Consider the following 13,740-nt stretch of genomic DNA (forward strand, 5'->3'; position numbering starts at 1 on the left):
TCCACCGCACCGACCTCGCCCGAGCTCACCGTCGCCGGAGATCCCCTTCAACGCCGTCGTCGCTCCGGTCCATCTCCGGCCGCTCCAAGGACTCCGTCGCACTCACCGTGAGCTTAGCCATCTTCCCCTCCCTTCCGTTCTTGCTCCCGAGCCGTGTAGCAACCTCCCGGAGCTCAACCGCACCCACCGCCGTGGAGCTCGTCGCCGACGTGCTCCCGGTCATCCTCCGGCCACAAACTGGTGTCCGTCATGCTCACCGTGTCACGTAGCATCTAGCTAGCCACTCCCCGAGCCTCACCGACCCCTCTAGCGTCAAGTTCGTCCTCGGCCGAACCCCGGTGGCCGCCCAAGTCGTCGCCGGCGCCAACTCCGGCCACCCCGACCTCAACGGACTCCGCCAAGAGCTGCGGTTTGTCCTCAGCTCCCCTCCGGTGGTCTCCGCGGCCCATTTGGTGGCCGAAATGGCCAAAACCACTCCCGCCGCCGCGTCGGGCTCGCCGGCGGCTAAACGCCGGTGCAGCCGACCCGGGTTTGACCACGGGTGGGCCCTGGTTGACTCCCCTGAGTCAATGACAGGTGGGGCCCAGCCCTGTTAATTAAACATGATTAGTTTTAATTAAGTTTTAATTAAAATAATCACCCTGACATGCGGGACCCACTGTCAGGTTTGACCCAGACCTGTTCCGTTGACCTGCTGACGTCACACTGACGTCAGGCTGACGCAGTAATTGATTTTCTGGATTTAATTTAAATCAGGAAATTCCAGAATATAATTTAAACTTCAAAAATTCATAACTTTTATTCTGTAACTCCAAATTGGACAAATTATATATGAAAAATGATCAGAAAAATCCAATCTATCCATCTGTACTAGTTTCATGCATGATCAAACAAGTTAAATTGATGTTTTAAGCAGAACAAGGAAAAGCACTTTAAAAGGCCATATTTGAATTTGAAATTTGAATCCTTGATTCAAATTTGTTCAAACCCTTCTGGTTTTAGTTGCATTAGCCCAATACACTCATTTTGCCATGTCTCATGCATGCATCATATTGTTGCATACTGTTTGGTAATGTTTGTGTATCGGTGCTCTCTGCGGCAGGTTCTGTCTCCGAGGAATACCGTGATTACCCTAACGAAGAACCGTATCAGTGCATCGAACCATCAGGCAAGCAACCAACCATTTGATCATATCGATACAATCCCATGTTCTCGCTCCTGCTCTCTTTTACTGCATTAAGACAACGCGTTTCAAACTGCTGTGTGCTACGGTAGTTGAACCCATTTCCTCTGCATGACCTGTCATTGCCACAGTATCTAGATGAAACCCACTAGCATGTGTAGGAGTTGTCTGAGCCATATGTATGTGTTGTTCCTACCTTGCTATGCCTGCTATGCTTAGAGTCGTGTCAGGTCTGGTTCATCGGGGTGATGGGCTAGAGTGAAATGATTATGTCGGTAACGAGAGTAGTGTGGTGAACATGATTGGTAAAGGTATCGATGAGAGGCCATGTAGGAGTACATGGTGGGTTGTTTCATTGAAGCCGACCTTAAGCACTGAGATCTGTATGCGTGATTTAAGATACAGCTACTACCATGCATTGGGCCCTGAAATATGACCCCGCTCGACTTCTTATTCACCCTAGCTCTCTGTCCAGGAGTTGCAAGTAGTTTCTGGTGTTTGTAGCCTACTGGAGGCCGTGGACAGCGCTGACCGTAGGGGTGGGCTGTGATGCGGTAGGTACGTGGCCGGGTGTACCGAATACCCGTTAGGTATCTCGGGAACCCTGTTCACATCGTTCGGGGCCGTATGGGAAACCCCGGCCGGACTCCCTGCGGATGGAACCTGAATAGGCGATAAACCTGGACTAGAGGCTTAAGTGTTTAGGTAGGTCGTGGTCTACACCCACGTCGGCTTTCGCTTGAAGTATGCCGAGCACATGTCGTGTGCAGACGCTAAGTGGTGGAAACATGTATGAAGAAGTACACCCCTGCAGGGTTATCATAATCTATTCGAATAGCCGCGTCCGCGGTAAAGGACTACTTGGTTTCCTATATAGTTCATAGACAAGTAAATGGAAACTGTTAAAAGCCTCAAGATAAGTGTGAGTGCCGAGGATGGCTCTTCCGTAGGAAGACGGAGGTGGATCCTCGGTAGTGTATTGAAGTGGTGAGTAGTGGACTCGTGTGCGCAAAACCATTTCAAGTTGGAGTATCGTAGGATAGTTTAGCCAAGAGTCAAAGCTGGCTTGCTGCAATAACTCCACCAACCCTTCTTGATAACATGCATGTATGTAGGATCTGATGTAAGTCTTGCTGAGTACCTTTGTACTCATGTTGCTATAATTTACATTTTTACAGAAGACGCTGCAACCCCTTCTGATGGGTTCTTTGTAGACGTTGACATCAACGAGTAGGCTAAAGACCCAGGTGGTGACCCTGAGCTTGTGAAGGACCATGTAGTATAGTTAGGCTTTCCAAGCCTCTTTTATTTTACTAGTTGTCTGTACTCAGACAAGCTACTTCCGCTGCTGGTTTGTATGACTATATGACTTGTATGTTGGGTCGTGAGACCCGTACCTTTGTGTATGTTATGTATGGCTCCCTGAGCCTTAAATAAAGTACTTGTGTCGTAGAGTCATGTTGTGATGCTTCGTTGTATTTGCACATATCGAGCATATTGTGTGTATGATTGAAATGCTTGGTATGTGTGGGATCTGACTATCTAGTTGTTTATCTTTAGTAGCCTCTCTTACCGGGAAATGTCTCCTAGTGTTACCGCTGAGCCATGGTAGCTTGCTACTGCTCTGGAACACTTAGGCTGGCCGGCATGTGTCCTTCTTCGTTCCTGTGTCTGTCCCTTCTGGGAAATGTCACGCTTTGAGTACCGGAGTCCTGTTAGCCCGCTACAGCCCGGTTTACCGGAGTCCTGCTAGCCCAGTGCTACAGCCCGGACCCACTTGCTGATGACCGACACGTTCGAAGCTGGGTCATGGATGCCTGTCCCTGTAAGTCTGTGCCACTTTGGGTTTACGACTAGTCATGTCAGCCCGGGCTCTTTATCATATGGATGCTAGCGACACTATCATATACGTGAGCCAAAAGGCGCAAACGGTCCCGGGCAAAGGTAAGGCGACACCCGTGGGGATACCGTGCGTGAGGCCGCAAAGTGATATGAGGTGTTATCGGCTAGATCGATGTGACATCGAGTCGGGGTCATGACAATTTCATGTTAATTTACATAAATATAAGAGAAGCATTTGAAGCGTGCCTAGTGAACAAAAGACATTTTATTGAAGACTAGATAGTACTCCCTCCTTCCCAAAATGTAAAGTACGTTTGACTTTGCCCGGTTTTTTGAATGTTGATACATAAGGCCTCTCCCAATGCTTCACTATGTACAGATGCTAAGCCTGCCACGTAGGCATGAGCGGAGCGGGAGCGAATGTTACCCGATGCACCACTTTAACAAAGCTTAAAAAATTAAGCAACGAATGTGTTAAATAAAGGTGTGTTTCATAACTTCTAGCACACATTATTGGCTATAACAAGAACGCGGTTTGTAAAAACAAAATGTAGCCATCAAAATGCTTACTATAATATAAAACAAGGGTCAAAATTACTTGAAAAAGATCATGTTGCATTTCCAAATCCCAAAATACATCATCCGACCATAAGGTTCAATAACCTACAAGATACAAATAGAATTAAACATACTAGTAGAGTATACTAAAATTGCCGAATGAAAGTACTTAAATGGTAAATTGAAAGTTACCTTTAGTACGTTTTGTTCCTCCAAGCCATGGAATACTCGACCACTTTAGCATTGGTGACCTTTTTTGTTTCTTCTTTCTCCACATAACAAATAAAATCATCACTCAAACTAACATCATTGAGGCGACTGTGCAAGCAAGTTTTGACCAGTCTCATAGCTGAAAAGCATCTCTCAATTGTAGCGGTGGCAATAGACAAGACAATTACTAGTTTCAACAACCGATTAAACAAAGGATACACAATGTGCCTTCGTGTCTACACCATTTTTTTTTAAGCTCAGTGATTGTTGCTATGTTGGAAAAAGTATCATTTGTGTGTACATCAGCAATATAGAGGCGTAGATCTTTATCAAGATCCCTCAATTCCCCATAATCAAAATCTTGTCTACAAATAACAAATTACAAATGCGACATAGACTTGCATAGATAGATGAAATATACCCCAATTAGAAGTTATAACCGTAGGAAATGTCGCGAACCAACATGTGGTTGGATGGTTAGAGAAATTGTGGTATCCCCAACCCATCAGGCTTCAACTCCTACGGTGACTTTGTAAATTTCAAGATGATATGCCGGTTCAGTCTTTCGGAGGTGCTCATAGGGATAGGGTGTGCTGTATGCGTTCATAGGGGTGAGTGTATGCGCGTGTATATAAGCGCTTGCGTTTGTACCGTGTAAAAAAAACCTAGAAAATTCCACACGCTTTTGTGCATAGTGATTTTTCCTATTTGCTACAAGTTTATACATAATTGGCTAATATTGCAGTTTAAGTTTGTAAAGAAATTAGGGAAAGCAAGACAATTAGACAAATGCGCTACCACAAATCCACAATCACGACCTTTTTGTAATCCATGGACGCACGTACATACGAAGATTCAAGATTTGAAAGGTCGCTAATTACCGAGACCGGCCGGCGGCGTGCGGCGTCGCTCGCATGCGTCCTGTCCTCAACGACTCACCGTCGTCGCTGCGTGGTCTGCGGTGTCCGGCGCCCTGCCGCTGGCGCGTGTCTATACGACGGCCGACGGCGATACGCCAAGACGGGCTCCGTGCGCGTCAAGACTGTCTACAGAAACCTAATCGATCGATAGTCGATGGATCGATTGGTTTTTTTTTTTTTGAGGGAGATGGATAGATTAGTTATTTTTCGTGGAAGCTGGATTGATTAGGATACGTGACTAGTAGTACATTTTTCTTTTGTGAGTGGAGCTATACGTTTTTTTTTTTTTGAGAAATGAGTGGAGCTATACGTGACGTGACTATGTGAGGAGCTGGATCGGTAAGCGGACAGCGTGAGTGCGTACGCAGGCGGCAGGCCGCAGGCGTACTGCTGTGTTGGGCCGCAGACGCGTAGCTGAAACGGGCCGACCCGGATGCACTGGGCTTTTTTATTTAGATACTAGGTAAGCTAATTTTTAGACCCGTATTCTTGTGCATACGGATAGGCTTAATGTGCTCCGCCCCTGCACGTAGGCGAAAAATCTGATGTGGCAAAACAATTAAGAGGAAAGAGATGGATATTGTGACCCTACAAAGAATCAACGCCAAGCGCGTAAACCTAAGCAAATCATTTAAATGAAGCAAACTCACCAATGCATGAAAGAGTTTATTAGTTAATTCATTAAATGAAGAGAGCTTAGCTACAACAAGTTAAGCACCTATGCATTGGGGATATAGTTGCTAAACTATTTATTGTGCTTAGCACCTCATCTAAGCCCTTGTGCATTAGAAGATCATAGTGAAGTAACTTAGCTAGTAATGTAACGTATATCAAGACGAATTTGCTAATGTGGCAAGCAATTAACAAGGGAAGAGAGGTTTGAGGTAACATAAATATGTTACCATAACATAACGCACCCTGAGACAAGATGAGTCTACGTCTAAATAAAGGAAGGCTTGCATGACACCACACATATGTTACTACTACCTCCGTCCTGGTTTATCGGTCTATTTTGTAATTTATGCTAAATTTTGACCAAAGATTTAACTGATAAAATATTAGTGCATGTCAACAAAATACGTCTAAATAAAGGAAGGCTTGCATGACACCACACATATGTTACTAGTACCTCCGTCCTGGTTTATCGGTCCATTTTGTAATTTATGCTAAATTTTGACCAAAGATTTAACTGATAAAATATTAGTGCATGTTAACAAAATATGTCTAAATAAAGGAAGGCTTGCATGACACCACACATATGTTACTACTACCTCCGTCCTGGTTTATCGGTCTATTTTGTAATTTATGCTAAATTTTGATCAAAGATTTAACTGATAAAATATTAGTGCATGTCAACAAAAATTATATCATTGGATTTGTATTTGAACATAGTTTTTAATGATATAAATTTTTATGACATACATGAACATTTTGTTAGTTATATTTATGGTTAAAATTTGGCATAAAATATAATGAGGACCAATAAATCAGAACGTATTAAGATAGTAACATAGACTAAGTTACTCTCAAGAATGACTAGCCTAAAAATGCATGCATTGAATATGTATAACCAGCATATTTGTCTTGCAAAACAGTGTTATTTCATGTATATTTATACTAATTTAGTGGACATAGAACAAGTGAAAATCATAGTCAAAGTTATACAATGAAGACCAGAAAAGTCAAAGCGCACCTTACATTTTAGGAAGGTGGTAGTACTCACTAAAATCTCTATCATGCTGCGCGAGCAGGAATTATCCGAGACCAACAGATGTTTGGCGCAAGCTTTCCAAAAAGAAAAAAAAATGTGCAAGGAGCAGAAATTACGAGACAAGAAACATTTGCCATTGCACCCCAACAATCAATTCGAGTCCGTGACTGTTTAACGAGCAAGACAGGGTTCCTAAAAAGAACAAAGGACACTGGCAAACTAAGGGCTTACAAAATATTTGATGCGAAGACCGACAAAGTGATATACACGAATAAGCTTTTCCAGCTCTGTTTTTACAAGAACACTGATGATAACGGACAAGGAGAGAATTAGCGCAGATGATTAAAAGAAGCAACATAAGTGGAGAGCGGATCAAGAACCTAAACCCTATCCACACTCCGTTCTGTACAATGGTTTGGATAAGGACATCACTCTATCACGGTACAGAGGAGCTACGATGCTGTACATAGATCTAGAACTACATAATGAACCATACGCAGCTGTCTTGTGTGGTTGTGTGGTTCATACGCAAATAAATCTTCAGCTTTGCATAAACTGCCTTTCACGGAAGATCTCTCCTAGTTGCTGGTATAAGGATTTCTGCTCCTCGTAGGTTAGGTTTCTTACAATCTGGATGGCCAAAAGTCGGCAATGCATGAGAATCACCCAGGATAACAAGATCATGATATGAAAACAAGATACAATACTGACCTGATCCAAGATTGTGTCAACAGAGAAATTGTGGGGCGAGATAAAGGATTGGTGATATATGTATGCAAAGACTGCCATGACCATCTGCGAAAATGCACGAAAAGTCAACATTTCTTCAGCTAAACTGCACAGGCTCTGAATCGTAAGGAAGTTCCTTCGACTTACTTGACAATCCATTCGGTCAGTAATTCCACCATGCCCAGGTATACTGTCGCCAAAATCCTACAAAATTTGCAGATAAATCGTAGTGAAACAGTGTATAATCTCCATACTTCAGTATTCCTAAAGAGAGAAAAATAACGAGGCAGTACGCACCTTTATTTTAAAAGCCCTCTTGAAGCCACTTGCGAAAAATCCTCCAAATGGTGCTATTATCGATGCAAACAACCCAAGGGCTAAAGCATGCCACTGCACGGGTAAAAGGAAAACTTCTTTCCATGGAAACTGCCAGGAGAAAAGTGTTAAATTCAGAAACTCTGGAAACATGATACAAACCCAATGACAAAACAATAGACTAAAATAAATACATCAGTTATTATGATCAAGTTGCATTAATACACCAAGCAGGGGAATTTGATGGATATGGAAGAAGAAAATAGTTTGTTCATTCAATCAAGAACTTGATCACACGCGCATGACGTGATTATGGTTGTTTGACCTTTCAAGGTTTCAAGGATCAAAAAGGGGATAAACTCTGGACATTCAAGTACCAGGTTTAACCTTACCCAAATCCCCGTGGTTTTAGCATACATGGCGCACACATGTCAAACTCTGTGGATGCCACTTGCGAGATACATCAGCATCCACAACAAGTCACGACTTGCTGTGCAGAGGTGGACAGACAGCGTGGCTTGAAGGATATTAGGGTACTAGAAGTGGGAGGTAGACTTTTTTTTCTTGTCAAACACAGCGTTACCCCTCTCTCTATATCTACAGAAGTCTGAGTATAAGCCAGTGCCACTCGTTTGAGGCCGCTGCGAGAGTTGACTCTTCTTAACAACTCACTAAACTTGCTCACGGCCGATTTGGACTTTTGTATAGCCCACCTTTTTTCAAAAAGAGAAAAGCTGGAAAGTTCATTCGGTTACCAGGAAAAATCATGTCTGCATAAGCATGCAAATCAAGGCTCACACAAGTGCCTGTCATTGCTGATTCCATGCATCGAACAAGCACACATTGAGAGCAAACATGCCCTTCCTACTGTTCATGTGAGTGAGAAGGCGACCAGGAGAGCAATGCCGAGGTCAGATTCCGCCACAATGGGGACAATTCGGGCGGTGTTTGGGAGCAGCAGATCAAGGTGGGGTAGTGAGGGAGGGCAGCAGGGAGGAAGGGATGGAGAAATGGAAGGAAATTTCAAGATAGCATGTAGACCCACCATGTTTTTTTGGTTAGTTCCTACTTGGTTGATATGTCATCCAAAACCACTTGCATGTCAACCCCATATAATGGCCACGTAGGTTGAAAGCAGAGTAAACTGACTCGGGAAGCACATAAGCTTGTAGTAGAATAAGACAGTGTCAAACTTAACAAATTGAAAGGATGTTCTTACCCATTGTGGCACCCAATCCCCCAAAAAGTAATGCTCTGGCTTAAACATAGAACCAGGATCACAGGTAAGCCATCCTGTCGACAGGTCCTGAAAATATTTTCATGATAAATTTAAGAATAAATTCAACAGCCTAACTATTTATCACAACAATCACATTCTTAAGAAAAATCATCTTACCTTTCTTGGGCAGGTTAACCACTGAAAATGACCCATTACGTTTGCCAACTGCCAAAAAAGGGAAAGGTAAGCATGGGAAGAGTAATCTTGTATATAATTCAAGGCTTTCGTCTCACCAGAAAAGCAGAGATGATGGTTGTCACCGATGCACCAATAAAACCTTCCCATGTTTTCTTTGGTGATAACTTGATCAGTGGTGTTCTCCCAAGAAAAAACCCAAATAAATACGCAGCAATGTCATTGATCACAATGAGCGAAGCAGGGAGAAGAAACCTGTGCAAGCATAGAATTGAAGATGTATGGAGTTTGTGAAATGTACAGGCTAAAATATCAAAGTAACTCGCTTAATTAGCATGCATAGAACCAAATTGGACGACTTATTCAACAGCGTGTGCTATATAAAGTAGCTTAACTTAAGCACGAAAAATAAAAATCTACCCTCCATAATAGATATAGTACAAAATGGAAATAGCAACGCACAGAAATTAAACAGCAACGTGGTACACGTATGATCATAGCTGTTGCCTGTTGCGCCAGCACTCCTAAGTTCTTTCCCTTTTTTTTTCTTTCTGGTTGGGACCTGAATGTTCTTAAAGTGGTAGGTTGAGAGATACAAACACGTACTTCTACCAGAACAAAATCTCAAATAGGTCAATATGGCCAACCCAGTGTATGGGAAATTCCTATAAAGTTAAAGAGGTTCAGGATTTCATGGCAAAATAGTTTTTACAGCTGTACAGGAAATTAGGCCTCTTGAAGTTACTTTAACAACTTCGGGTGCTTTTTAGGCGAGGAAGCTTCAATGTTTGAACTAGACTAAATAAATACATGTTAAATGTCAGAACTAGGTAGAAATAACCGGACATTTCAGTGAAGTCAGAAAGTCAAAATTGTAGACAATAGTACGCTAACAAGGTAAATATATGGCTTACCAGAACATCCCTTCAAATATATTTGCCACGGTGAAAGAAGATTGGGCAAAAACCGTTAAAAGGATCATGTGCGTCCAGGCATACTGTTTGAACTGGTAATTGTATGTCTTCTTCTTCAGAGTCAAAATAAACCATACAAACCCTGGATCATGGGAGTTATATATTACTTTTATGCCAGATATAAACTAAAAATTAACAAGATATGACAGGCAGGTTCCAAGAAAGGAATATCTAAGAGAAACTCATGCAACCAAGCAAATTACAAAATTAAAAGAAACCAGCTTTTCCAGAAAATTGTGTTTTACACAGAACTTTAGTTATTGACCTTTGCAAACCCCTAACACCCATCCAAAATAGGTAAAATAATGTAGAACTTCCATTCTTCCAATATTCAGTACCAAGCAGGCTATAAATGTCATGGGTAGGACACAGTCTATTACTCTGTTTTCGATGAGCTCTTTACACATATTAGGGCATCTCCAACGCAATCCCTCAAAACAGACACCGCAAACATCCGCCGGCGCTTCCGGACGCATCCGCAGAATGAATACGGAAGTCAGCCATCCAACCCTATACCTCAAATGTCCGCCTCTATTAACTTAAAAAAGATAGCAGCGGCAACGGGCAACAGCTTTCTGCCAAATATCTTAGCATTCCGGTGCATACAAGTAGTCACGTAGCTAGCAGCTTCTGCCAAAACATGCTAGCCAAAACAGCTTCCGCCAAACAGCCAAACACTAATTAATCACGTTGCTCACTAGCAGCTTCCGCCAAATAGCCTAGCTAGCCAAAGCAGCTTCTGGCAAATAGCCTAGCTAGCCAAAGCAGCTAACACTAATCACGTTGTTCATACAAGTAGCAGCTTCCACCGAACATGCTTTACGTTGTTCTCCTTCAGTCAAATAGCAGCGGCCTTCCGCCATCCTGTGTGGACAGAGAGGAGAGAGGGGTATGTGGTGGCTTTTGATTGGCCAGGCGGATGTCCGGACTCCCGCAAACCTTCCCCAGGTTCGCTTCCGGTTTGCGGGAATTCGGACAAGGACGCATCCGCGGACAAATACGGGTCTGCTTTGGATGGCAAACTATGTCCGGACTGCTCGGTCCTAACGTATGCGGGTGTTTTGAGCGACAGCGTTGGAGATGCCCTTAGTATGTTAGAATAATGTTATAAGCCAAAAATATTCTTAAAATGACATGGAAGTTTTTAAACAAATCGTCATCAATGGAAATCATTTGCATATTGCAAAATGTATTGAGCCTTACCTGCAATATAAAGAAAATAGCAAATAAACATCTGATACTTTATTAGGCCGCTGACGAGCTTATACAGCAAGTGATCTGAAGTTACTGTGTTAACAAGCTCCCGGCTAAGAAAACGCCCATAAGTAAACAACATTGCCGTGAAGAAGAAGTGCCTGCCAAGAAGTGATAGGACTTGTTCACACAAAAATATATGTATTTCGCAATGTATTAAACTGGTGGCAGGTAAGTCATTAGCAATTTTCTGGTTCAAAATAATAGTATACCAATTCAGGAGCCTGAACCCTGGCAATTGTTTCTCTTCGCTGGATCTTCTGAGTAGGTTAAAAAGCTCTGTTGCCATAAATATTTGAATCACAACCACCATGGCCCAGATATAAAGATGACCCATATAAACCACGAACACAAAGCCTCCAATCATCCACAAAGTTGAATATGTACGGATAAGCATTGACTTGTACTTGTTCTGGTCGCTGACAAGCAAAACCGTCCCATTGGCTCTATTCCCATCGGTGGCAGTCTGAAGAAAAATATAAGATTAGCTCCAAAAAAGATACTCCATTATCAAAGAAATAAATGAATGACTGGTAAAACAAAGCAACTGAGCAATAGCAGCACAAGATTTTCTTTTATGCACAGTACAGGCACCTTCTAAGGAAGTTGAGGTGGTGTTTTCCTTTCAGTGTAGCTCTAAGATGTTTGTAGCATAGCCATCACATTTTATGCACAGTACAGGCACCTTTTAAGGAAGTTGAGGTGGTGTTTTCCTTTTAGTGTAGCTCTAAGATGTTTGTAGCATAGCCATCACATTATTAAACAAAATTTGCAAGAACAAAATCAACAACTTCGTTGGAAAACAGACCTACACAAAGTGTGAATGCAACAACATACTTTGAAATAAAGAGCTTTCCAAACTGGTAAAACATGAAATAAGCCAGACACGCATGGAACAAAATTCGAAAAGAAAAGTATCATGAGGACACAGCTAACCTCATTCGGGCGCCTCCGATGTCTAACACGTCCTACATGAGAAGGAGAAACATCACCAGAGCCTGTATCCTTTTGCATAGCTGCTATCAAATCTATAAAGAGACAATTGTCGGTTAGACCAGATTCAATAACAATAGCAAATCGTAGACAACAGCAAGCAGTAAAACACAGAGAAGAGAGGACACACTGTCACTACGTGGCACGTTGACTCAGTTACTGCTTCATAGATGATTCGACGAACAGATTGTGTGCTAGTCGGAGAGCAGAGTATGAAACTCAACTCAGACAATAAGCCGCTCACTGACACAACAGCTAACCCAGATAAGCAGCGTATGTGGCCAGAGTGGAAACTGGGTGCAGGACCACCAGCCAACAATCCAACGTTCCTTGCTGTGTCGTGTCACGGCAAGCGCCTAGAGTTGCCCCACATCAACAACGCTAACCATTCAAGGTCCACCCAATAAACAAACACATCGCTCTCACGATTATTGATTGCCGCTCGCAACCGCTCGTCCACAACTACAAGCTATCGGGAAATCGTCTCAATTTAACAATGCGAGCCTCCCTGGAACTAAGAATATGTGCAAAGCAGCATTCCCTGGTCCGGCCAGCTAAAAAGCAAGACAGCACATATTCGGTATTCGCCTCGAATAAAATAAAATAAAATTCCCAGAGGAGCACTAATAAGCTCGTAGCAGCACCAAATGGCGACCCCGAATCACGCGCAAAGCCAAGGAATCCCCCCGCACAAACGGAACCAATACCCAAACAGACCAGCCGTAAACTGAAAAACGGGACAGCGTAGATCACACGCACCCAGCAAGGGGGCGCAGGGGCGGGCGCCCTCACCGGGGAGCGGAGCCCTCGAGGAAGGAGGCGCGGCGGGGCGGCGAGGCCGCGAGCTCGCCGGAACCCTAGCTGGGTCTGGCGGCGGCGGCGGCGGCGAGGAGGCGCTTGGGCGGCGCGGGGTTTGGGGAGGAGTCAGGAGACAGAGGCAGTCAGTGGGGGAGTTGAGTTGTGGCGCCTGCGTCGCGCTTCGTGATTATCGTGGTGCGGGGATTCCTTCCAGCTGCTCGGTTTGCATTGCCGCCTTTATACAAAGAAAGAAAGAAAGAAAGAAAGAGATCGGGGGCATGGAATAAAAATGGGTGGAAGGAATTCAAAGACCCAAGTACATCCAGGCAGCTTGCCGATACGGGCCCATGGGAGGGAACCGGCCCGCCCAGGGGTTCGTTCTTCTTGTGTACGCTAACGAGAATATTCTCTCCATCGTTTTGGTTGTATAGTGCTGGTATTGTCTATCGTTGCAGATGGGAGGTAACCTTGTTATTTGCACAAAAGGGAATCATCCGAGCATGTGGGCCAAAGATGCCAAGGTCAATTCGTTCCAGCAAGAAATGACGAGTTCCGGCCCCTGCATTCATCACTGTATACAGCCGCACATACACAGTACTATACTCCCTCCGTTCCTAAGTAGTATAAGTCTTTGTAGAGATTTTACTATAGATCACATACCACATACACTATGCTCCGAGAAATTGACCTAAGGTGCTCTTGACCACCACCACCACCGCAGCTCCTTTACCAACAGGTTTCCCTGGTGTGGCGTCGACATTAAACTTCGCTGAGCCGGGGAGGGAGGGATCCACGCTAGCACATTAAGTCTTGTTGAACTGACGCTTTCGTAACCTTAT

The 13,740-nt window shown here is 43.7% G+C and overlaps 1 protein-coding gene across 1 annotated transcript; it reads right to left on the bottom strand.

Moving 5' to 3' along the window:
• Nucleotides 1–6,617: 6,617 nt before the first annotated feature.
• On the bottom strand, nt 6,618–13,120 carry LOC119277044 (phosphatidate cytidylyltransferase 1-like). The gene is made up of 12 exons (XM_037558253.1): nt 12,863–13,120; nt 12,047–12,138; nt 11,323–11,576; nt 11,060–11,211; nt 9,797–9,938; nt 8,981–9,137; nt 8,865–8,912; nt 8,688–8,774; nt 7,451–7,579; nt 7,301–7,357; nt 7,136–7,219; nt 6,618–7,054 (listed from the first exon to the last, which is right to left on the bottom strand). The coding sequence occupies exons 2-12, from the start codon at nt 12,122–12,124 to the stop codon at nt 6,965–6,967; spliced, it is 1,278 nt and encodes a 425-aa protein (XP_037414150.1). The 5' UTR covers nt 12,125–12,138; nt 12,863–13,120; the 3' UTR covers nt 6,618–6,964.
• Nucleotides 13,121–13,740: the final 620 nt, after the last annotated feature.

Source organism: Triticum dicoccoides, chromosome 3B, assembly GCF_002162155.2.
Source record: "Triticum dicoccoides isolate Atlit2015 ecotype Zavitan chromosome 3B, WEW_v2.0, whole genome shotgun sequence".
Classification (NCBI taxonomy): Eukaryota; Viridiplantae; Streptophyta; class Magnoliopsida; order Poales; family Poaceae; genus Triticum; species Triticum dicoccoides.